The sequence below is a fragment of the Pituophis catenifer genome, unplaced genomic scaffold, assembly GCF_029215685.1.
Source record: "Pituophis catenifer annectens isolate HBS135680 unplaced genomic scaffold, rPitCat1.0.hap2 SCAF_1, whole genome shotgun sequence".
NCBI classification, from domain to species: Eukaryota; Metazoa; Chordata; class Lepidosauria; order Squamata; family Colubridae; genus Pituophis; species Pituophis catenifer.
Genome location: NW_027256881.1, coordinates 284,376,694 through 284,401,402, shown reverse-complemented (window position 1 = coordinate 284,401,402; position 24,709 = coordinate 284,376,694). Strand labels below are relative to the sequence as shown.

General features: G+C 38.7%; 2 protein-coding genes across 3 annotated transcripts in view; one reads left to right on the top strand and one right to left on the bottom strand.

Moving 5' to 3' along the window:
* The first annotated feature begins 419 nt into the window (after nt 1-419).
* Nucleotides 420-2,941, top strand: CHAC1 (ChaC glutathione specific gamma-glutamylcyclotransferase 1). Its single transcript, XM_070931315.1, has 3 exons — nt 420-784; nt 1,242-1,277; nt 2,330-2,941. The coding sequence occupies exons 1-3, from the start codon at nt 524-526 to the stop codon at nt 2,729-2,731; spliced, it is 699 nt and encodes a 232-aa protein (XP_070787416.1). The 5' UTR covers nt 420-523; the 3' UTR covers nt 2,732-2,941.
* A 7,424-nt stretch (nt 2,942-10,365) lies between these two features.
* Nucleotides 10,366-24,709, bottom strand: part of INO80 (INO80 complex ATPase subunit) — an 84,047-nt gene continuing 69,703 nt past the window's right edge. For both annotated transcript variants that reach the window (XM_070940004.1, XM_070940021.1), the window contains one exon: nt 10,366-10,413. In XM_070940004.1, coding sequence (XP_070796105.1) covers nt 10,391-10,413 — 23 coding nt within the window. In that variant the 3' untranslated portion in view covers nt 10,366-10,390. The remainder of the gene's footprint in view (nt 10,414-24,709) is intronic.

The window sequence follows — 24,709 nt, the reverse complement described above, 5'->3', positions numbered from 1 at the left end:
CCAGTATAAATATATTTGCAGACCTTATAATCTACACCCAAAGCCCGATCGAGCCCTTCCCTCTTCTTCCCACCAAGCTGCGCCCGAGGCGAGAGTAGCCTGACGCAATCCTCTACCTCTATTTCCCTCGAAAGCTCCTAGGCGAGTTGCATCATCTGGTTTTGAGACGGTGGAGAAGAGAAAAACCAATGAGCGGGCGCGTTTTGCTCATGTGTGACAGACGGCTTTGACCAATCCGGTCTCCGTAAGCCGTTCTCCAGGCGGGACTATTTGCTTCTGAAAGCGGTGATTGGACAAGAGACGGCGGGAACCGGGATACCGTGACAACTGGGCGGGGGCTTACCGGCAAGCTGGTATTTAAACGCTGGAGACCTGGGGTACCGCGCAGTTCTCTTTTCTTGCTTTGCGTTAGAGTGGTCGGTCGCCGTCTCTTGTGCCAAATCCCAGGCTAGCCGAGCTTAATCCTTCGGTTCAGTCCATTCCCGGAGATCCGAGCCACCAGCGCACCTCCTGCTGCGGAGTCATGAAGGGGGATCCGCATCCTCGGCATCTTTCCAGCGGAACGGAGCATCCGTCCAGGCTTCAGAAGGACGAAGAGGAGGAGGAGGAGGAGCCCTCTGGTACAGAGGAAGGGTCGCCCAAGTCTCCGCTCTGGGTCTTCGGTTACGGTTCGCTGGTTTGGAGACCTGATTTCGAATTCACTTCCCGCAAAGTGGGCTATATCCGGGGCTACAGCCGCCGCTTCTGGCAAGGAGACACCTTCCACCGGGGTAACGAGAAAACGGTAAGGGCTGTTCTTGCCAGGTGAGACTAAGTGGGTGGGAAAGGACAGCGGCTGATCCTGAGTTTTTGTGTGTGTGTGTGTTTTTTTTAAAGGGATGAGTGCTTCCCCTGAGATGAGAGATCCCTTCCGTAGAGTGGAAGGGATGGTGGGATGGGCTGTGGGACTGGAAAATAAAGAGATAATCCAAGAATTGGTTGTGTTTCAGGGAGTTAGAGTTAGAAATTGTAAGTTCCACTGAGTCCACAGATGTGGAGCCTATTGATTACCCTTGGCTTGACATTGTTGTGCAGAATTTGGAGAGCCTCCCACGTTAGTTTGTAATGCTGAGGGAGTAGGGAACTTCTGGACTGCACCAATGGTGCTTCCTTGAGATGGTAGAACTTGTGCTTCTGATGTTGGTCTGCAAAAGAGTACAGTATTGCATATTAAAACTGCCTCTTTCTCTCCCTTCTCTTAGCCTGGAAGAGTGGTCACCCTTCAGGAAGATTATAACGTAAGTATTTTCTTAAACAGTTGGCATGCATATCAATAGCCTAAGCCTAATCAGAGGGAGGGAGGGAGGGGAGAAGGCTTAAAACCAAGTAATTGCAGGTAGTCCTCAATTTACGACCACAATTGAGCCAAAAATTTATGTTGCTAAGTGAGAAATTTGTTAAGTGAGTTTTGCCCCACTTTACGACTTTTTTCTCCACATTTGTTAAGCGAATCACTGCAGTTGTTAAATTACTAATATGGTTGTTAAATGAATCTGGTTTCCCCACTGACGTGTCAGAAGGTTGCAGAAGGGGATAGCATGACCCCGGGATACTGTAACTGTAATAAATGTGAGTCAGCTGTCAAGCATCCAAATGTAAATCATGTTATCATGGGGATGCTGCAACAGTTGTTCTGGTGTAAAAAATGGTCATAAGTCACTTTTTTCAGTGCCATAATTTTCAAAGGTCACTACGCGATGAGGACTACCTATATTTTGAACTACCCACCTTGTTTAGCTGTAGGGGAAAGGTGGAGAGTGAATTGTATCATTGCAACTAGAGGTTATGTAATTCTGTTACTTGACCTGCAGCAATTATAATTATCCAATTATAATTTGGATGAGTGATTATTTGGTCAGTAGAGTACTGCTTATTTAGGAGACCAGCCAATGTTTGTGAATATAATCTAAATGATAAAAGAAAACAGATCTTGACAATTTTGGAGATGATAAGGTAGCACTGCTGAAAAAAAATGGGCACATGGCCAAGATACTGTGGGTCTTGCAGAGTTTTGTTATTATTAACTTTTGCAAAGTTAATAGTATTAATTGCTTTGTGGACAACTCATTTGGAAGGAATGAGTAGCTATTTCAGAACTGTGCTTTTTCATCACAAAGCTGACTTTTAACCTAACTGACCTGATATTGTTTAGAAATGCAATGAAACATGGCAGATAACATTTATTTTTAGTTTGGTATTTGCTTATTTGTATAGGTTATGGAGATAAGTAATTTTGTATTTAATGAAGCAGACATCTGTAAGTAACTTGTAATTTGATTTCTGATTGCAGGGATGCACGTGGGGTGTTGGCTATGAACTTCACGGGCTTCAAATTGCTGCTGTCCTTAAGTATTTGAACATGCGGGAAGCTGTGCTTGGGGGCTATGACACCAAGCTGGTGAAGTTTTACTCCCAGGAAGAAGAGGCAGATGAACCTGTTCTAGCTCTTGTTTATATTGCAACCCCCCAGAATCCCTCCTATCTGGGGCCAGCATCTGAAGAGGATATTGCAGCTCAAATCATAGTCTCCAGTGGCCGTGCTGGACACAACATTGAGTACCTTCTGCGGCTGGCAGACTTCATGCGCTACTGTTGCCCTCAAGTAGAAGATGAACATTTGTTCTCGATTGAGGAAGCCCTGATCTCTATCCTGCCCTGTATATATCCTGCTGAGGAGCCCTTGGTACAATAATGAAATTGACAGTATTCACCAAAATGAAATTGAATGAACGTTTTTAAACCAAGGACCACATGCATGAATACATGAGCTGATGCAACTGAAGTCAGGTTTTAAAACCTGTACATGTAGACCTTGGGAGAGAAGAGTAGTTGGAGGCACGGTAATATAACTACAATTTAAATAGCATTGGACTCCAGCCACATTTCTAGTCTCGAGTAGAGATTGGAGAGACCCATTGCTATTCTACTAGCTGCTGGCGATAGAAAGCTGGTTGAAAAATACTTCCTAGTCTCATTTGTATACTCCAGAGAGATTAAGTCCTACTAAATTTAATAGGGCTTTTAATTTATAGAGTTCATGCAAGTGAAGCTGCTGCTGTTTTGCACTTTTAGCCAAATTAACAGTGTTCTTTAAATTGTTGAAGGGAAAGGGGGATGAAGATAAAATGTTTTTCTTTGCATGTTTTCATCCAAAACAGGGCCATGACTATAATGCTATGAGCTTTGCTCTACCTCACAAACTGATGCTGCACATGTGAAGTTGTGAAGGTTTTCAAAAGTTCCTCCAGCCTTAGCCTTGGTCATGGTATCCTCGTGTTTGCTCATACGCTGGGCTTTTTTTTTTTTTTTTAGTGGAAAATGAACTTGATTTTAGATTTTGGTGGGGCCAAACCTCCTTAGGCAGTTAGTGTACTACTTTTTTTATAACTTGAAAATGTATTTATTGTAATGAAGATGTATATTTAATGGAGAGAAATGTCCAAATGTCCTGCAGAGCAGGGCAGATTGCTAGCTTAAAAGCTGGCAGGGGAAATTGGGTCTTCTGGTTTTAGATATATATATATATATTTTCCTCTTAGAGGGGAGCTTCAGACCAGGGCAGCTGCTACAAGGTTACTCTTTTGAGACAGCTTTCGGTAAATAGAACTGTTGCACTACCTACACACAATATAGATGCTTTTACATTACAATAATCTTTTGTGTCAGTTTATGTAACTGCAAGGTGTATGTCTCTTGGCATATACCATGCTCAAATTTTGCCTGCATTTCAAATAATGAAGTGGGCACTTAATGTCTGGTTCTCCGAAAATCACAAGAAATTAAAGTTTCTGAGAATATTAAATGTGTTCATGAAAAGAAAGATCTGTGCTGAATATTGTAGCCTGAAAGACACGATTCAATAAAGACGATAAGAACAATTGCTTTCTGATGAAGCCTTTGTGAGAGACTTCACCCTGGAATTTGTTAACAGATCTTAGAACAAAATGAACAACTACTGTTAAAAGGAACTGTATACCTTTTATCTATAAATAAATGAGTCTGAAATTACATTGTTTGAACAGAATTTTTTTTCCTTTGGTTTTGCATTTAAACTATTAAAATTCTGTGTCATGGGATTTCATGTAACTGTATAGAAAAATGGAATTACCGCATTTTTCGGAGTAGAAGATGCACCTGTTTCCCCCATAAAAGGGGGTGAAAATTTAGGTGTATCTTATACACCGAATGTAGCCCTGCCCACCCTCTGGCCCCCTCCCTTTGGCCTCTGCCTCGCAGCAGTTACCTCCTTACAGCAAACAGCAAGAAAAAACAGCTCCTTTCAGCTTCAGCACAGCCTAATTAGCACAAGTTGATTGGATCAGCCTCCCGACTCTCAGCTGATTTGCTCTCAGCTGTTTTCCAAGGGCTCTGCTGCTTGCTGCAGAGAGGTAAATTGCTGGAGTAGATGTTTTTTCCCTTGTGCTAATCAAGCTATACTGAAAACGAAAATGAAAGTAAAGCAGGCTGTTTGCTGAAATGAGGCAAAATCGCTCAGAGGCAGAGAGAGATTTCTTTTTCTTCTTTTCCAAAAAAGGTAGATACGTCTTATACTCTGAAAAATACAGTAGTTTAACTAAGCTGTTGCAATTACCTTCATAGTGAATAACTGTCAAATGTTTATGAAACTGTTTCCAAAGCTTTGCATCAGCAGTACCCAAGCCATAGCTTTACAATCCGTTAGGTGCAACTTCTGCAATTTCCTATAGTTTTTGTGAACAGGACATCACTGAATCACACTAAGTGATTCTAGTTTTGAAAAGCAGCATGGTCAAGCTTGCTTCTAGCTGCATCGTCACGAATGTGTCTGTTAGGGCTGTGCAATGCTCTGGGGATTATTTGAAGGGTGCAAGCTTTAAGTAGCACCTTCTTGCAACTTGGTAAAGCAGCTGCATCTTTTCCCAAGAGTCGTGTAGCTCTTGTTGCAGTAGTCTGCGCTGGAGTAGCAAAAATGCATCTTGTTTATGCTGACTTCGGGCTCTCCAGATGTTTTAGACTACATCTGAACTTTCTAAATTGAAACCCGGAAGACTGAGTAGAACTAGTGACTCCCTGTACGTGCGCTATGGCCTTTGGATAAAGCAACCACATTGCTGCTGCCGTAACACCTATTGCCTCATTCAAACTTGGAGCCATAGTTAATTCTCAAGCTCTTGGCTGTGCTGCTGCCGATTGACCACCTGCCCTTTCCAAATGTGCAAGCAGCAGAGACAAAGCTGCCTCCTTCATGTGGCTGAAGTTCCATTTGGACTTCCAATCACTATGGCATTCTTAATGGTAACTGGTGGCCATGCTGGCTGGGGATGATGGAAGTTGGGGTTGAACAGTGGGGCTGAACTGAGGTTAGGCACACTGCACGACCTCAACTGAGGTCTTCCGGAAGAAAAGAGCAAACGGGTCACCTAGGGACATCTTACCCAAAGGAGCTGACACTGGCAGAAAGTGGCACGGAGCCCTGTAAACAAAATAGAACCATCAATAACTTTTTAATTCTCTAAAAAAGGCCTCCTCCTTTGCAGGGGTGTCAAACTGGCGGCCCACGGGCTGGATGCGTCATGCACAAGCCATGCCCACCGCAGCTTTGTGAATGGGGAAATTATCACGAAACGTCACGTGATGGCAACATGACACTGTGAGTTTGACATCCGTGTTTTAGAGCATTAATAAAGAGTTTGGTTTCTTTGCAATGTTTTTAGCATTTTGAATGATGGAGGCAAAAACGGGAGCTGCTCTTTTTCTAAGCATTTTGCAGGTTTAGAGTTAAGAGCTTAAGGAAGTCACTCTTCTAAGGCCCATATCACAATAATGAGGTCTGCCTCACTAGCTCATTTTGGTCCCTAAGTGCCCTATGTCAGTCCTGCTAAACAGACTGGCTTATATTAAAGGAGGTCACTGGTGTGCAATTTCATACTTCCCCCTTCAAATATTTAAAAACTATTCCCAGATTATGTTTGTGTCCATTTTAATTCAATGGAATGATCACAAGGTTGTGTTCTTTGAGCCTCTGCCCAAAGAAACTTATGTGACTCCCTGATTATTTTGTTTACTTTTTCGTACAAAATATCTCAGATGTAACCATAGGTTATTATTTTTTTTACATGTATCATGTTTCCATCTCCCTCATAGTTGCATTCTCAACTGTCTGATGCAGGATTCCAACAAGTGCTTCAGGAGTCAGTCATTTGAGGACAGAGGTCAAGTTCAATCACTTACTTTTATCCTGACAAGGATGCCAAGGAAGGTTTGCAGGAGGGTGATGAGAAATTTCCAAGAAACAAGGGTGCGGGGAGGGAAGTGCCTTGCTGTGCATCTTCCTGCTTATGTGAAAAGTGATACATCTGTTTTCCTAAACTAAATGGTGGGCCTACAAAGAGCAACTGAAATCACTGTAGAACAAACTGCCTATACAATTATTACAGTATTTATTTTATAATCTATAGGCAGAAAATGAGTCCTTTAAAAAGTTTTCAAAACAGTTAAAAGCATACAATTCACAAGCTTCAGCACTGATATGAACAGCTAGTCAGCCTACTAAGGAATATTTACCATACAGATTCTGAAGCAGAAAAAAAGCTGCCAAACTGGGAAATGGAATAACACACACACACACACACACACACACACACACACACACACACACACGGATAATAGAAATGTGTTGAAGTCAAACTTCTTTCTCTTCTTCAGCTGTTTTGTACAAATAAGAGGTGCATACACAACTACAAAACTCTGCTCAATAATTATGCTTTTATATATATGCATATACAGTATATGTATATGTGTGTATGTAAGGGTGTGTATATATACCATAAAATATGCAAACTAAACTTAAAGAAAAGAAAACAGAAAGGAGTAAAAAGTGCAGGAAAAAAGAGAAAGAAGTAAAAGTAAGAATAGGAAAAGAAATATATAAAGAAGTGACTTCGCCCTTATCTCAACTATAAACAAATGTAATGTCTCCTCACCCCCTCTAAGGCTACAAACATTTGTCTGCTCATCCCATATCCCATCTCCTTTTTGTAAACAAATTCATACAACATCATCTTCTCAGACCTGGTATGAGCTGAAAGTGCATAGGGCTGTCAGAGGAAACAACATATCTTGTTTTAATTTTTGATCATATAAACCAACTTTATATTTCTTCTTTTTACTTCTAACAGTCAACTTTGATTCATTCACTATTGTCATAGGATTTGATTTAATTACTTCATTACATGTAACATCATAAATGTTGTGTGATAGCATGTAGAGTCCAGATCTAGAATATATAAACCGCTTTTTTGAACCAGCCATTTGACTGTGGACTGTTCAAATACAATCTAATTTTTATCCTGTTTTAGAGTGCTTTTAGCCTATAAATATGTTTGTGTCTGGTTATATATAGATTTTGCTGGTATATTCTTTAATAAGAGATTTACTGTTTTGTATTATTGCTCATTATTATTATTAAGACTTTATCAGGCTGGACTTTGGCTGTAATAGCGATATTTTAATTCAAGAACTCATCCACATATCCTACTTATTCTGGTGTAAAAATGCCCCAGTATCCATTTATTGAGAATATGCACAATCTCATCTTCAGCCAATCCAAGTCCACAGTGAAGGCACTTTCTGTCCATCTTTTCTTGCTCCAAAGTTTTTCAGCCTCTGCCAGCACAAATTGTCCCAAATAGTCAGTCTATAGTGAATTGTTGTGAAGTAAGCAAGTTGGAGACTCACCCTTCTCTTATTGGTTACTTGAAACTAAGTGCCAACCCCCAACCCCCAACCCCACCCCTGGTTCATGGCCTCTAGTTTTCAAGGCCATTCACTTTTTGTTAAGGAAAGACTTGGGCTCTTCCAGAAGCCAAAAAGCAATCTCTTTTCTTGACAACCCATTTACGGTAACAAACTTGGGAAGAGAAGGAAAAGGGTTCCTTGGATAGCAGATCTTTTGGCATAAGAGGTTGGAGTGGGTTTTAAAACTAATTCTCATCTGAAAATTATTATTTTTAACTAATAGAGCTGTTGCTGCTGAACAGACACTTTCCATTCTTTGTTTGTGCCAGAACTAGTTCCAAGAAAAACGTGTTATGTCTTGGAACAGGAACATTGGAGGACATTTAGTTTTAGTGCTTTCCAAGAACAATTCATTCATATTATCTCAGAATGTTATGGGTTTTTTTGTAACCACTCTTGTATGAACATTGTTTTTCAATAACTATTACTAGTATTGCATCCTTAGCTATCTATAAAATATTGCTGGCAAGAGATACACTAGAAAGTAATATCACCTGTTCTTTCGTGATATGCACATGAAGAAGAGCTTAATTTCCAAAACATAAAAAAGGACTTGTATTTATGAGTGGATTTAACTTAAAACAGAAGCTCCAAAACCCTCTCTTTGAAAGAAATTGCTTGAAAAATGAAGCTACTACATTCTTTCATTCTAAACCAAATGAATTAAAACAATATAAATCTATTTACATCTTTTGAAGATGGACAAAAAAAGGAAAACAAAAGATCCACTCATGCATCTCTAATACCCAGGTGACTTGAGTACAAGGATGGTGTTAAATTCATCAGTATGATTTCTGAGCTCAAAGATTGGGCAGCCTGGTGGCCGAACAATGGGCAAACACTTTTTTTCTTATCTGTCCATCCTTTTCTAAATCCAATAATATTAGTTTATTTGCAGATGTGTGTATTTCATGTTTTGCAGTATGATCATTTTTGCAAGAAATAAAAATAAGGCAGTTTGATCTCTAGTATAGATAATTCCTTGACTTACTACCACAATTGGGAATTTCCAGTTGCCAAGCATCCAAATGTCGACCACATGACAGTGTGGATGCTATGAAAATTGTAGGTGCAAGGATTGGTTGTCATTTTTTTCAGTTCCATTGTAACTTCAAACATGGCTAAACAAATGATTGTAAGTTGAGGACTCCCTGTATTGTTGCAAAACAGCTAGGAGTTATACCAGATCACACATAAAACAAAGTATGAAATAGTAGAATTAATCAATTACTACTGAATTAATTCTAACACAATCAGAAGCAAACAGCCTGAAATTAAAATTTGAATTTGCTATGAATGGGGCTTGTATTTGATATAGTCATATATTTATCTCTTTTATTCATTAAACATGAAACTCAGTCAACTGAACATTCAAAAATGCATCACAAATACCATTGACTTGTGCTAATGGTTGATACAGGTTGCTGTCAGCATCCTAGGTATCAACCAAGTATCTTATTATTGTTTTCCCCTCTTCTTCTTCTTCTTCTTCTTCTTCTTCTTCTTCTTCTTCTTCTTCTTCTTCTTCTTCTTCTTCTTCTTCTTCTTCTTCTTCTTCTTCTTCTTCTTCTTCTTCTTCTTCTTCTTCTTCTTCTTCTCCTCCTCCTCCTCCTCCTCCTCCTCCTCCTCCTCCTCCTCCTCCTCTTCTTCCTCCTCCTCCTTTCTAATTTTTCTAATTCTAGTGTTCGTCAAGAAAAGGCTTGTACTTGTCACAGCCCAATTCCTTCTGAGGTGTCATTGTCCATATGTCTCCAAGACCCTATACTCAATATTCAAAGTCCTGCAGTGTCCCTCACAAACTATATAAATAACATTCCAAAAAAAGGGAGAAATCAGTGATTAATCCTAAAAGCTGGTGTATCATGACAACACCAATATTTGTTCCAAGCATCAGTGTAGGAAGGAATGCCATAAACAAAGATGGGAATATATATTCACCCCAACTAAGCAGCAAACTCAAGGATGTAATGAAGGAGATATATCTGGGATAACAGGAAATGCTCTAGAACCACAATCTGATTGAGTGATTAAAAGAATAAATAGCCTGGGAAACTAAGGAGCCAGGATCCTGGCAATGCTCTAAATCTAGAACTTGAGCTATATCAAGCCAGAGTTTTACAAAATTTAAATGTTCTTACGTTCTTGGCACTAGAAAAAGAAATATGCAGATATGAAGACAAATGGTTCCAAGTCTGTTTAAATCCTATTAAATATTTCTCAACACTATTATTAATAGGGAAATGGATAAGGATAAGGATAATTTTATTTCTATACCGCCCCTCTCCCGAAGGAGTGATTAAGAATTATGAAAAATAAATAAATAACTCCAGAATTTACTTAGAATCTTATTTGAAAATACTACTTTTCCATTACTGATAAATTGCAATAGTTAGTCATTATATGTTCACATTTTCCATATACTTTTGAAAATTGTGGGGGGGAGTTGTCCACTCCAGCGAAGCAATAAGGGGAGGGACACTGAAGATGTGAAGGCTGCTAGCAGCTGGTGTGGAGTCTGTTGCTGCAATGTTTATTAGCTGATCAGTGTTTGGCGGGTCCGCAGTGCAGAAATTAATCAAGGAGAGAAGCAACCTGGAACTAAGGAGAAATTACCTGACAGTTAGAACAATTAATCAGTGGGACAACTTGCCTCCAGAAGCTGGGAATGCTACAACACTGGAAGTTTTAAAGAAGAGATTGGACAACCATTTGTCTGAAATGGTATAGGGTTTCCTGCCTGAGCAGGGGGTTGGATTAGAAGACCTCCAAGGTCCCTTCCAACTCTATTCTATTCTATTCTATTCTATTCTATTCTATTCTATTCTATTCTATTCTATTCTATTCTATGCTATGCTATGCTATGCTATGCTATGCTATGCTATGCTATGCTATGCTATGCTATGCTATGCTATGCTATGCTATGCTATCCCATCCCATCCCATCCCATCCCATCCCATGCCATTCCCAGAGGTCTTTTATCACAATTAACAATTGTAACAATTGTTAACAATTAAAATAAGGAGAACAATACACAGGTACTTCCTAGTCCAACAACGGAAGAGGCAAACTAAAGCCAATGTCTTCATTAGCATGTAGAGATTGCAGATATTTTAAGCCTTGGTAGGACTCCAGGGAGTGCTACACAGATATTCCAAAGGACCCCTTGAGTGTCATTTAAGACGTTTCTCATAAATTGAAGGGACATAGTCTGGATATGCTCCCTTTTCATCTGTAATTCTCTTAATTTGTACTTTATAAAAAGTTTTGACATTCACTATGTCTAAGGAACCTTTTATAGTAGGTGAGACAGTGTTAAAAAAATGGTCTGTGACTAAAAGTAAGATTATGTTAACAGGCAATGCCAATTCAATGCAAACAGTTAAAGAAATTGAAATAGTTGAAAGCTGATAGACAGATTTTGTCTTTCTATGCTCCAACATTTACACAGTGATAATAGATATCAAATAAAGAGTTGTTGCTATTTGGGAGAAAGTTTATGAGAGACGCACACAAGCTATTAAAATACAAAGAGAACCCACTAACAACAAATATATGAATTGTCAATGACATAGTTTTCCCAACTATAACATATGGCTTTGAAAGCTGGAACACTAGAAAGACTCAATGAAGAAAAAATGCTATCTTTGAATTATGGTGCTGAAGAAAACTTCTGACAATAACTTGGATCAAAAGAAGAACAAATAATTCAATATTAGATGAAATAAAACTGAAAAGGTGCTCATTGGAAGCACTAATAAAGAAGCTAAAGCTTAAATATTTTGTACACATAATGCAGAGTCATTGGGGAAGATTGTGATCCCTGGAAAAACAAGGGCAATTTTGAAAAAGATTGACAGAGAAAATACCTAAAGTATTAGATAAATGGCACAAGCATGAGCTTTTAATAACTCAAAGAAGTGGTAATGACAAACAATTCTAATGAAATAATATCCCACTGGATCATTAAGATTTGGAAGCAAGTTAATGACTGAACAACAACAACAATATAACCTGTCTGTTTTAGGTTTAATTTCAGCCTGTTTTTCATCATCCAGCTCATTATTTAGCAACGTTTATAGGTACTAATTGCTTCCTTGCGGTTAGAGGGTATGGAACATCAGCATACTGATGGCATTCCATTTCAGATCTCTGAATGACCTCCCCCAGCAGGTTCAGGTAGACTTAAACACTATTGAGGATTAGATTCTTGTGGGACACCATAGATGAACAACCTAGATATTAAACAGTAGTTCTTCAGCATCACCTTCTGGATACATCCCAACTGAAAGAAGTGGACGCACAGCAAAACAGTGCATCTATGGTCATTTCTGATAGACAACCAGAAGAATACCATGGCTGATAAAAGGCCACCATGGTTGATAGTACTGAAAGCCATCATGAGGTTTAGAAGAACTAACAGGGTTACATTTTCTCTATCTGGTTTCCAGCATAGATCATTCTCTAAAGCAAGGGCTTCCATAGCATCATGAATCGATGAACCAGGAAATTCTTGAAATGCTGTAGAATTCAGACCCATCAGGCACATGGGTTTGGTCTTTAACTAGCCCTACAGAGGTTAATAGCAGATGCCAGTCCAAGACTAAGTGGAGAATAATGTTTATGATACCAGAGTTAAAGAGAGCTCCCCCTCATTCAGAACACTAGCTTTAGCTAAACAGAATACCTAATTCAGTGTATGCACCTTACTGTGTGTGGGACAAAATACCAGTCAGTGCAAGTCCATGATTCTCATGAGAAATGTGGCCAAGTTCAGAATGGGCTTTTAAGTCCAGAAGGACAAGATTGGGTAGTCTACCTATCACCATTCTGACTAGGTCAGGAAGACAGAAAATTGTGTGAATGAGTGAATTGTACACTAAGGGAATCTTTATATTGTCCCAGCCACAGTAGTATTTAAAATCGGTACATCATTAATTCAAACTTTAGATTCGTGAAATGACATTGAGCGACGGTGGCACAGTGGTTAGAGTGCAGGACTGCAGGCTATTTCTGCTGACTGCCGGATGCCTGCAATTTGGCAGTTCAAATCTCAGCTGGCTCAAGATTGACTCAGCCTTCCATCCTTCCGAGGTGGGTAAAATGGGGACCCAAATTGTTGGAGGCAATATGCTGACTCTGTAAACCGCTTAGAGAAGACTGTAAAGCACTGTAAAGCAGTACATAAATCTAAGTGCTATTGCTATCCCTAAAGACTACAGCATGCCATTTTTCCACCTGCCAGTCCCAGCTTGCTGTGAACAAAGCACATCTACGTACTCTCCTCTCAGTCAGATCTCTGTAATGCATACCAAGTCAGCACTTTCATCCAGGAATAAACTTTGTATATAACAGATGTTTTTCACCAGCAACTGATCTGACACTGAAAAACCAAACTTTCGTGCTGTATGACTCACTTCCACTGTCACCTTGATTTTCCTGACAACCAGCAGTCAGATTGCAGAGAGTTCGTGTGGAAGTGTCATCAGCTAAGCATTCTTCTTCAAAACAGTTGACACATATTAAAATAAATGAATGTTTGTGTAAAACAGCAAGCCCTTAAATTATACTAAAAAAAAAAAATCCTTGGCCTTAAGGAAGAGCTCTCTCTCGCTGTCTGAGGAAAGAGCAGATACAGTTTTAGATGAGTGACAAATGCCTAAAATAGATGATCTCTTTTTGTATTTAGCTTGGGTAGGCAATATTTCATATAATACCCTACAAAAGAATGTAATATCAAAGCAAAAGAAGAATTAAATGCCTCTAAATCTAGAATAGATATCTTCCTTCAATGGCTACCATTGAATTCTTTTACAGTAAAGGATCTGGAGACCTGCATCACTGCAGGGTCTGCTTTTGGCAATGGCAAAAGCCATATAAGAAATCAAGATTTCAGGAGCATTTTCCTGTACACACACACACACACACACACACACACACACACACACGTTCCCCAAATTTGGAATTGAGGTTGGGAGGGGGTAATTTCTTTCACTCCCTTGTCATCTCTCCAGTTGCTCATCCATTCTGCCAGCTGAATGGCTGGGGTGTATGTTTATGCTCTGCAGTTCCTAAATTGTACTGCCAGTACCTTGAACTTTGGAGAACTAAAATAAAAGGTCAGACAAACTCGGTGACGGGGAGATGTTTACTGAGCATCTGAGACTTTCACTCTCTCCTGGGGACACCAAAACAAGGCATTTCTCCCCTTCTTCTTCGATTTAGCTATCTGTTCTTGTTTAAAGGGATTCAGTGCTTTCCATGAACACAGTGAATTCATCTATTTGTTGATCAATGTTATACTTGCAAAACAACAAAGGAAATAAACAATAAACAGATTTTACAAGTGATATTGATAAAGACAGCTGCTACAGAGGATGGGTTGGAGCCCTATCAATAGAATTATATCAGTACTGTTGGGAGGAACAGATCTTTTAAACATCAGTATTTTAAAGTGAGCATCAGGCAGAACCAGTATGGGGTTAAAGAGATTTTACCAAGCCACTAAAAGTAACAGTGCAATCTTAAAGCATGTCTATTCAGTGTCCTAATTAAATCAAGTTTACATTCCAGGAAGTATGCTGAGAGTTGCAGCCTATATTTCATTAAATCATATTAGAATAAACTAAATATCTCTTTGTCCTCTTAAGCTAATTTTTAATCTTCAGGAATTAATTTCTGAGCATAAAAACAGTGCATCCAAGGCTAAAGCACCTTTCCTTGAACCCTCCCTTCCCTCTCGGTAAGAAAAGCAGAAGAACTTGAGTAAGCAAAGTCATCTTCTAGCAATTCCAACCGAAATAGTCAACAGAATAAGATACTTGGAATTATGAGTTGGTGACTACAGATAATCAGCTTGTCCTTTCTATGCCTATATGAGAGCCAGTACAGTATACTATAGTGTCTCTCTCTATAAGGAGAGGCCCAAAGCCCCCCAACCCTGCAGTAATGCCTAGTACAATTTTCCTGAATCCTGACATCACTGTAATTTGCCTCTCCTTGCTTTTTTCGGAATTGATTAATGATATGGAATAGAAGCCAAGGAGTGCACATTGTCAGGATAATGAAAAGTTGAATAAATCATAAGAGGAAGAGAATAAGGTTATCTTTTAAATGATATTGTCAGGTTTCGATGCTATCTCAAAATAAATGAATTTCCAAACTGCCGATCTTTGAGGAAATTTTCTCTTTATTGAGCATAGTGATCTGTCCCTGGCTCTTTTGCGGTCAGCACTGACCCTTGCCCCCCAAGCCCTCCCTTTCCGATCCCCAATTCTCTGCATCTCATTGGCTATCTTCCAAGCCACTCTCCTCATCCCATCTCCGTCAGATCACAGGAATGTCCCCCCTCCTCCCATCTCTGAGGAAACAGAATCTTCAAAGGAATTAAGTAGGCAAAAGTTCAAGCTTCTCCTCTCCTTTCATATGTCAGTGCTGGAACGCTGACAGATATTATAATTCTATATAATAGAAGCCAGGGAGCCAAGAATTTTAGTCCTGCCTTAAGTCACAAAGCTGGTTGATCTTGGGTCAATCACTTTCTCTCAGTCCCAGGAAGGAGACAATGGCAAACCACTTCTGACAACCTTGCCAAGAAAATTGAAAGGACTTGTCCAGGCTGTCTCTAAGAATCAGACATGAGTGAATAAAAGAAAAAAAAAGTATAGTAAACAGATATCTGTACAGGCAGAGGAGGACCTGGATAACGGGAAAGGAGAGCAAATGGGAGAACACACTAACTGTTTAACTTTCTTGGCATCTGCAACAAACATTAGTCAGAAATACTTTTTTCAATTGCAATATTTTTCCAACAAATGTTTATTTTCAAGAACACATGCTAGTCATACAGAATCAATAAAGGCACTCTGTCAAATGTCACCATAGAAGCATATGACAAGTCATGTGATCTATGGATGTCAGTGATGATAAATATGGAGTGGTGGCATTGAAGCTGACAGCTAGAATGAGGAAATAAATAATGCAAATCTAGGCTGTTGAGGGATGAAAGAAAAAAGCAGACAATGTACAAGGTAACAATACACAAACATTTTAATGACTTGTTTTTGATAAGAATGCAAATATAGTGGAATATTTTGTAAAGGCAGTTTTAGGATAACTTGCGTCATTAGATGCTAACGTAAAGATTTCAGGGAAGCTTATGATGCAGGCATAATTAAATAGTATTAATAAGTGATGCAAGATCTGTGATAACTTATTTGAATATTATTCCATAACAATGTTTGACTTCAAAATTCGTTCCATACTTATGTTCTATGTTTTTATACTTGGGAGATACACATAATGTTTCCTTTTCCAAATAATCCCCACAAAAACCTTGTGATATAGGTTGTGCTGAGTAATAATGACTGGTTCTAAGTCACCCAATGAATTTCTGTGGTTGAAGGTAGACATGAATTTGGGGCTTTTTCTAAATTAGCATTCTAGCCGTTAGATTACTATGGCTAAATTGATTCTTCTCAGTATTTTATAATCGTTAAAAATTAACTTCCATCCAATTTTTCTAAGTTGAATAAAAATTGATTCATAAGAACTGTGGTTTAAATAATTCAGATTAATAACATATACTTCCGGGATTGTTTGTTTTCTCAATTTCACTTTGATCCCAGTTTGAAGATTTATTATTCTTAGGGGCTTTTTGTATTGTTTCACTGCACTCCCAGAAAATAATTTCTTGTTAATTGTTTTAATGTTTGCATAGACATTCCTAAATTCTATCCAACAGAGTTTTCAAATATGATGGAATTAAAGTTGAGATCATATCAAAGGCAGTTTCAGTCAGGCAGGGAGTGTTTTTACCGAGGATCAATGATAGACATGTTTTCAGGTCACTGAAACATAAGACTTCATGTATTAGCACTTGGATGATTGATGCAAAACTCTACTTGTCTAATAGCTAATAACACATAGTTAGTCAGAATAAATGTGGTTTTGCCATTAACTTCCCAACCACTTTATTTATGTCGTAAGACTAATCAACCTCCTGTGTGCCTTTTCAACACCTTCTCATTTTACAGAGGGCCTCTTCCTTAGAATAATGAAACTGGCCTTTATCAGGCTGGAAGACAACACCTTGTTGCATTAAAAAAAATTGAGAACAGGAAAGATGAGATACAAATCTCTTTAATTTCTGAAATCTAGAACTAGGAACAATAGAAGCCTGAAGGTCTGAACCTAAGTATATCCAATATTGCATGCATCTTTCATTTTCTCCCAATGAACATTTAATTTTCTGATCATGAATAATAGTTATATTTTTAAAGACACAAATTTATGGCTTATATGTTTTTCATTTTTCTATTGGCATGCCCTTGGATGCCTTATGCAAAGAATTAGCTCCCTGAAGAATCCTCTACTGTTGGGAAAGGGAGGGAGAAAGAGAAGAGAAGGAGAACCAGCAACAAGGGCTCAGTTACAATAGTTATCCCCAATACTAATTCCTATCCTATTTCTGTAGTGCAATTCCTGATGGCTGCTGAGTGGTATTTTCCTGTGTTACAAAGTGATTGTTTAATCCTTTTGCCTTTGTAATTCTTTTTCAGTCATTAGCCAATATAGGATACATCCACAAATCAGAGATGGATTACCGTATTTTTCGGTGTATAAGATGCACTCCCCCCCCCAAAGTGGGTGGAAATGTCTGTGCTTCTTATACAGCGAATGTTGCCGAAGCCCCGCCCATCCACCGTCCCCCACCCTTCATACTCTGCCTCCCAACAATTTGCCTCTTTGCAGCAAACAGCCTGGTCAGCTTCAGCACAGCCCGATTTATCACAAGTAGCTGATTGACGGTTGAATCTGCCTCCTGGAATACGGCTGATCAGCTGTGGGGATTGCCAATGCCCATCGCCACTCTTGCCTCTGTTGCCTATTGTCACCTCCAGGCGTCCCATTTTCGGCCTCTGTGTGCCCCATTTTCGGCCTCTGTGTGCCCCATTTTCGGCCTGTCCCAGGTGGCAGGGATTCCCACTGCCACCTATCCCCGCTGCCTGGAACGGGCCAAAAATGGGACACACAGAGGCCGAAAATGGGGCGCGCAGAGGTAGCAATAGGAAGCGGTGGCGATGGGCGGCAACAGGCAGTGGCGATCCCCGCAGCCTGGAACAGCTGATAGGCAGTATTCTGGGAGGCAGATCCAACCGCCAATCAGCTGCTTGTGCTAAATATTATGTACTGAAGCTGACCAGGGTATTTGCTGCAAGGAGGCAAATTGCTGGGAGGCAGAGGCAGATTTTTTTCTTGTTTTCCTCCCCAAAAACTATGTGTGTCTTATAGTCTGGAGCATTTTATAGTCCAAAAAATACAGTATGTATCTCTTCAGGTCTCTGTAATGTTTTCCCTAGGCCAGCTGTGAATCCTGCCTCACATTCCCTGTTGCATGGCCTAAATTAAGAAGCAGTGAAAGCCTGATTTATCAGACCTTAGTGCAACAGTCTTTCATGGGACAGTCCAAATTCCCTTGTAATTTATTCCATTTAAATAATAATGTTAAGCAAATAATGCAAATTACTGTATATCAACTGCATCATCTAAAAGATGATATCATGCAAATGATACTAACTTGCTACAATGACAAACAATTCAATTTACTGGGCACCTCATCTATCAGTTAGTCCATTATAAATGGAGATTTTACTAGACAGTAATGCGAAATAAATCCACAGGAAAACAAATAGGGTAGCAATAGCCCAAGAGGAGGAGGCAGGAGCTGCAAAGATTACACAACCAAATATGTTATGTAAAGTGGCTGACTAAGTTGCAGAGGAACCCCTTTCTTACTTCATAGAGGGAAGGGGAGAATAATAGAAATGGTACAGAAGCAGAGAGGTTCCTACATTGTTTCCTCAGAGGAAACAATGAGAGGCTTGTTGTTCTCTGCTTTGAGGTATTAAAGTTGAGAATAACCTGGTGTCATGTGATGAAGACAACTTGATAGGAACAAGACAGAAAATGTATGTTGACAGGGAGGGCATTTACCATTTTGATTTGAGGAATCTCTTATTTTAAGATCAAGCAATGTGGATGATTATACAGTTACCATGACTCGGTGGAAGAGCTGGTAGAATAAGTGGCCTGTGTTGACTACTTAGCCCTAGGTGAGGAGGATCAGACATGAATGGAACCTAGACCTAGAAGCAGGAGTGGGTTCTACTTGTCTTTACTACTGGTTTACAACGGGACCACACGTGCGTGCTCGCTTCACTCACTCTTCTGCGCATGCGCAGAAGCGTTCTGATGATGTCGGGGTCGGTGGGCGGACCCTCCCTCCGGTTTTACTACCGGTTCTATAGAACCGGTCTGAACCGGGGGCAACCCACCACTGCCTAGAAGGGTATTATATTTTTCCCAGGCTTGACTCTAGGGATGGAAAATAGCGAACTTCAGCAGCAGCAAGGGAATGGGCCTTTTCAATGATGCCTCCAATCTCCTTTGGCATGCCCTCTCCAGTGAAATACATCAAATACCTACTTTACCTTTTTATTCTTCCACTGCATGCAAATATTAATATGCAAATGTTCATAGAAGTGTGTGCACGGATATTCATTTACACAAGCACACCTGCACACGTGCACAAACACTATGGTTGAGTCCAAAAGATGAACTGCTACAAAGAAATTCTGATGCCTTCCTGTGGCTCCACTCTGGAATCATATCACATCTGCATGACAAAAGGCTTTCATCTTATCACAATGATCATCCCATGGAAGTGATCAGGAGAAATCCTCACTCTTTGTTTAAATCAGTGGTGAAATCTGAACTGGTTTGCTACTGGTTTGCTGACTGCGCATGCGCATTGCGCGCCAAGCGCATGCTCATGCATGTGCGCACCAAACACGCATGCACAGTGTGCACCAAATGCATGCTTCACACATGCATGCGCAGTATATGCCAAAAGGAGGCTTGGGAAGGTAAGTAGAGCAGCGAGGCGGGGGGGGGAAATCAGATGTGCCGCATGATTTAGATTCACTAGAAAGTATTTCCTGCTTTCTAGCGATTTTAAATCATGCGGCACAGCTGATCATTGGAAATACCGGTTCAGAAGAACCGGTAGCTTTTTTTTATTACCGGTTCATTCGAACTGGTAGTTTTTATCACTACCGGTTTGCCCGAACCTGTGCGAACCAGTAGCATTTCACCACTGGTTTAAACCCATTTATACTACAATCATCTGAAAAGTTAGGATAGTTCTTTTAGAGTTTTATAACGTATGAGCCAACCCTCTTACCTATTTTATTTTCTTCCCTCTACATTTCTGCACGAGAAATTTTCTCTAACTTATCTCACTTCTGACACTGAAATTCAACCAAGGAGGAAAGCATAATGGAGAACAATGAAACCACATGCAACCAACAGGGTTTCATAAAATTGTTCTCCATCCCAGTTTTTATTTTATGTGTGGGTTATGACATGGATTTATTGTCATGTCCTTAGTTTGGCCTTCATATACTGGTTAGGTTAATGCTTATTTGCCAAAGGGACACCATTTCCTTCATTCATCTGTATTTCGGATCACTGGTATTTATTTGCTTGGCAGAATTGCCCATGGTTTAAAGTTTGTCCTGCCAATATAAAACCAGAACCATTCTTAGATAAAAATGGTTCAACTTTGCAATCTCAGTAAGCTGTAATGCAAGCAAGGTTTCAAAAGGAAGCAGAAAATAACAACAAAAACAACAACAGTAACAACAGTAACAACAACATAAGAGGATAAAATAATTAAAACATTTAGACTAGATACTGAATAATTATAGTTACATTAAATACTGTACCTGCAACTTGTCAACACCAAAAGTAACATAGATTTAAAGCTGTCTCAAGAAGTCAATACATTATTTATAGATTGAATATATATGAATTACACATTACATGGGTTGCTGGGAGTCTGACCTACTGCTGGCAAATAGTTTAGAGACAAAGCTGTTTCTGCTACAAGTGCCAACTAGAAAAGGTATTACAAGTTCACAGAATATACTGAGTCAGGAAAAACAAGTATTGCAATAACACTATTTCTAAAATTAGAGCGCAGCGATCCAAGGGAAAGGAATGAAATAAAACAACAGCTTGAGAATGCCTATACTATGTTTATCCTATACTATGTTTATTTAGTTATTTGGTTTAAAATGGGATTTTATTGTACTTGTTTCTTAACTTGTGTTCGCCGCCCTGAGTCCTTCGGGAGAATGGCGGCATATAAATACACGTAATAAATAAATAAATAAATAATCCTGTGTGTACTTGGGATGAGCAGAAGTACAAGCTTGTCAATTTGTAAAGGCTGAATCTGCCAAGGTGGCAATCCGTAGCTTCCAGGTTAGAATGGACTATGGTCTGGTTTGGTTTAAATGTCTTCTTCTGAGTAATCCAATTTCTAAATAAGATTTTAAGTATGTGCAGTGTCTTGATGTAAAACTTGATACAACCAGTAAAAAAAACAAGAATTGAGAAAAAGCTATTTCTAACTTGCTTTTGAAAGGTTCTCCAAGAATCCATGAAATCTTTACAGCACAAATAATAATCATTATGCTTATAGTCTAAGCAATGTACAAGAGCCCTAACAACCCTTATATGCAAATTAGCTTTCCCTAAATTGCACCCTCTAGGTCTATAAAGATTATACTTTCCAGAATTATCAGTCTAACCATTTTGTGTAGAGATTTAATCTCAACGTATCTCAGGCAATAATATTGGGAATGGCTGCTAAGGGTGGAGTAAGGTGGGCCAGTGAAGTAAGAAGGACTGAGGTTTCCTCAAAATGGGCAATGGTCAGGCCCAAATGCTTTTTCTGCAGTTCCTGCATATATCATCAAATTTTGGTGATGTGATTTCTAAAAATCAGTAGAGAATCAAAATGTAGATGTTATTTATCATAGGCTAAATAATGAAAGAACAAATATCTATAGTCACCAAACCCCAAACAATCATCCTTGACTGTTTTGTGACATTACCAATTTTTGCATCTTCGATACATGTTAAATGTGACCCCCATGGCTGCCTTGCCCATTCCACCTCAGCTTAGAATATTTTCACTTGGAAGCCCAGCTTTCTGTGACAGTTCACTGAGCTGTTTATCTTAGGAGCTTTGCCTTGATGTCACAAGTACCTGCGTGAGAAATGGAAGGTGTGCGTCTCCAGGCATTCCATTTAATGTATTAATACATGCCAGTCATCGACGTATGAGGAATAATTGCAGTCACATGAGAGGTTTTGTATCATTTTAAAGCAATTACAAACACAGAGATCTGAACAGTCACAGCATTGACACTCAATGGTTCCTTTTAAAGTAATAATTCAAAGGAATTCCAAGAGTCACCAAAGCGACAACTGCTAATTTAAGTGTTAATTGGACACCAGGAGAAGATCTCTTAGGCAGAAATGTGATAATATACATAAAAAGAGGTGCATGTGATACCAGCATCTGATTTGTACTAAATAAGTACAATGTCACTCATGTTTTAGCCAGTAGTAAACATCTGAAATTAATCAGTAAGGAATACCAATCCTATCACTGCTTCCATCTTCACAAAAGCTTTATAGAACAGGAAACTATAATAGTGTTTTATTTTTTTCTACATATTATATCAAACTGAATACACATACACACACACACACACACACACACACACACACACACACACTGGACATCAGACTAGTGGCTTTTACTATTTTGCAATAGTTAAAATTTGCTGTTTCTGTAATGAGTAGTATCCTGTATATAATCAGAAACATTTGTTTTTACATAGAGCTTACTTCCTATTAAGCGTAAGACTACACTTTTCTGGGGTTATTTGGAAGCAGCAAGTTTCAAATAGGCAAGCTTATGACTAGGCTGTGAGCCATACATCAGTCAACCTTTTCTGAAAAAAAAATCAACATATTAATATTTCCTTTGAATGTTTTAACAGTACAATCCTAGATACATCTATTTAAAAATAATTCCCACTAGTTCAATAGAACTTAATTCTCAAGTGTATTTTATTTTACTTTGTAACTTGCCTTTTTATCCTGGCTAATGATTAAATCATTAATTTAATTTAATTCAATTTTAACTTTAATGTTTAAAACCGTTAAAATATTTTTTCTAAAAACCAATACTAATGGGCAGTAAAACAATTTAGTACATAAAAGCCTGGTGAAAAAGATGCAGCATTACAAATTTTCTAAATGCTAAAGTGAGGACCAAATATAGTTCCCAACACCTGAATAATTTAGGAGTAACACTGAAGTGTCAGAAAAATAGACCTGTGCAGATAGGCAATCTTCAAAAGGGTCTTTATAATATTCCCAATGGAAGTACTGTAAATAGTTAAGTCCCAAGCAATTTAGGGCTCTATAACATTGTGCTTGAAAAGTAATGTAGATTTTTCAAGACAGGTATTAATATTGTACATTACAATAAACACATTAACACTGTACTATTATCCCTTAAATCTTGCATGGTTAGCAGGCAATCTCTTGTAATTTGCATCAACTGCAGCTTTTAGGATTATCCCACAAAACAGGTATAGTATGTGATATTCAAAGTGGAATACAATCAAGATGTCACCAGTATGGTCACAACTCACACAGCAGATGTAATTGTGCAAAAGATAACTAGGTATAGGATTGCAAAATGACTGGAGTGTCTAAGCATTCAATTGCTATAATGGTCATCATACATTCTTCTCAAGCCCACCACCTATATGTTCTTAGGGCAGGCACATGGATGCGACACTCAGCATATCAAACTTGGATCTGCTTGGCGAATTAAGTTTATTATAGCTGTAAGCCAATTTTCTGTAGTATATTGTATCTAGAGAACTCTGCCTATCGCATCTGTTGTGGTACTAACCAAGGTATATGCTCTATTTATTCATTTTTTAGCACACTGGCTAAGATTAAAATAGAGATGTTGGATTTCAGGTTTGATAATTTTTCTTGGGATATTATTGCCTTACAATTATTGTTAGTTTCCCTGAAAGTTTCAGTCTTACTGCACATAAACAATCAGATTATTTAAATTGCAATCAAATACAACTGAAAGGCAGTTTGGGAAAGGCAGCTGCAGACTCAGAAAAGAATAAAAAAACTGTAAATTAAAGGTGGGTTCTTAGTTCCTGAAATACTGCACAATTTTGTTTGCTGCAGATATCATCAGTTATGTTCAAACCAAAAAAGCAGTCAGGCATATACTCAAGGGTCTACAAAAGAACGAAAACATTTGTAACTATTTCAAATGATTAGTATGAATCTTTTCCTAGCTATACCATTACCTAGCTATTTCCATTAGCTAACTTGGTTTATTCAAGATTAAAATAATGGTAAATTCCACATGCTCATATATCATATAATCTTACAATGATAAAAAAATAAATTTAAGAAGCTAAATTACCACAGCAAATACAAATTTTGGATTATACACATAGAAGCCATGAAAAGCAACAATGATACTGAACAAATGTTTTTATGGGTGGAGGAAATGGAAGTTTTGCTAGAAGTGAAATGCTACTGGACCAAACAAAAGAGCACTGAAAGCTCAACAGAATTTTACTAGTAGGAATTGTTTCTCCTGACCAAACCAAAGTTGACTAAATTCAACTGCTTATTTCTTGTCCTATCTCTTGTCCTATCTCCTATAACAAGTCTATATAATTCTACCCCATCTTCAGTTTGACAAATCTTCAAAAATACTGTTGGCTTAAATTCAACTTGTGATCAAGTTGAAATTATTTTCAAATTATTTCTGCATGTCCAGCTATCCAGTATGGTCCCTCCATTCTACAATTATATCTTTAACTTTTCTATCCAGTTTAGGACATTGCATTTCTCCCAAATTGAAATTCTTGCTGATGATTTCTGCCTTGTTCCAGCATGCCAAGATACTTCTCAATTTTAAGACTGT

Coding starts and splice junctions, on each gene's coding strand:
- CHAC1 (XM_070931315.1), top strand. CDS start 524: ATGAAGGGGGATCCGCATCCTCGGCATCTTTCCAGCGGAACGGAGCAT. Junction 785..1,241: donor ACCGGGGTAACGAGAAAACG/GTAAGGGCTGTT, acceptor CCCTTCTCTTAG/CCTGGAAGAGTGGTCACCCT. Junction 1,278..2,329: donor CCCTTCAGGAAGATTATAAC/GTAAGTATTTTC, acceptor TTCTGATTGCAG/GGATGCACGTGGGGTGTTGG.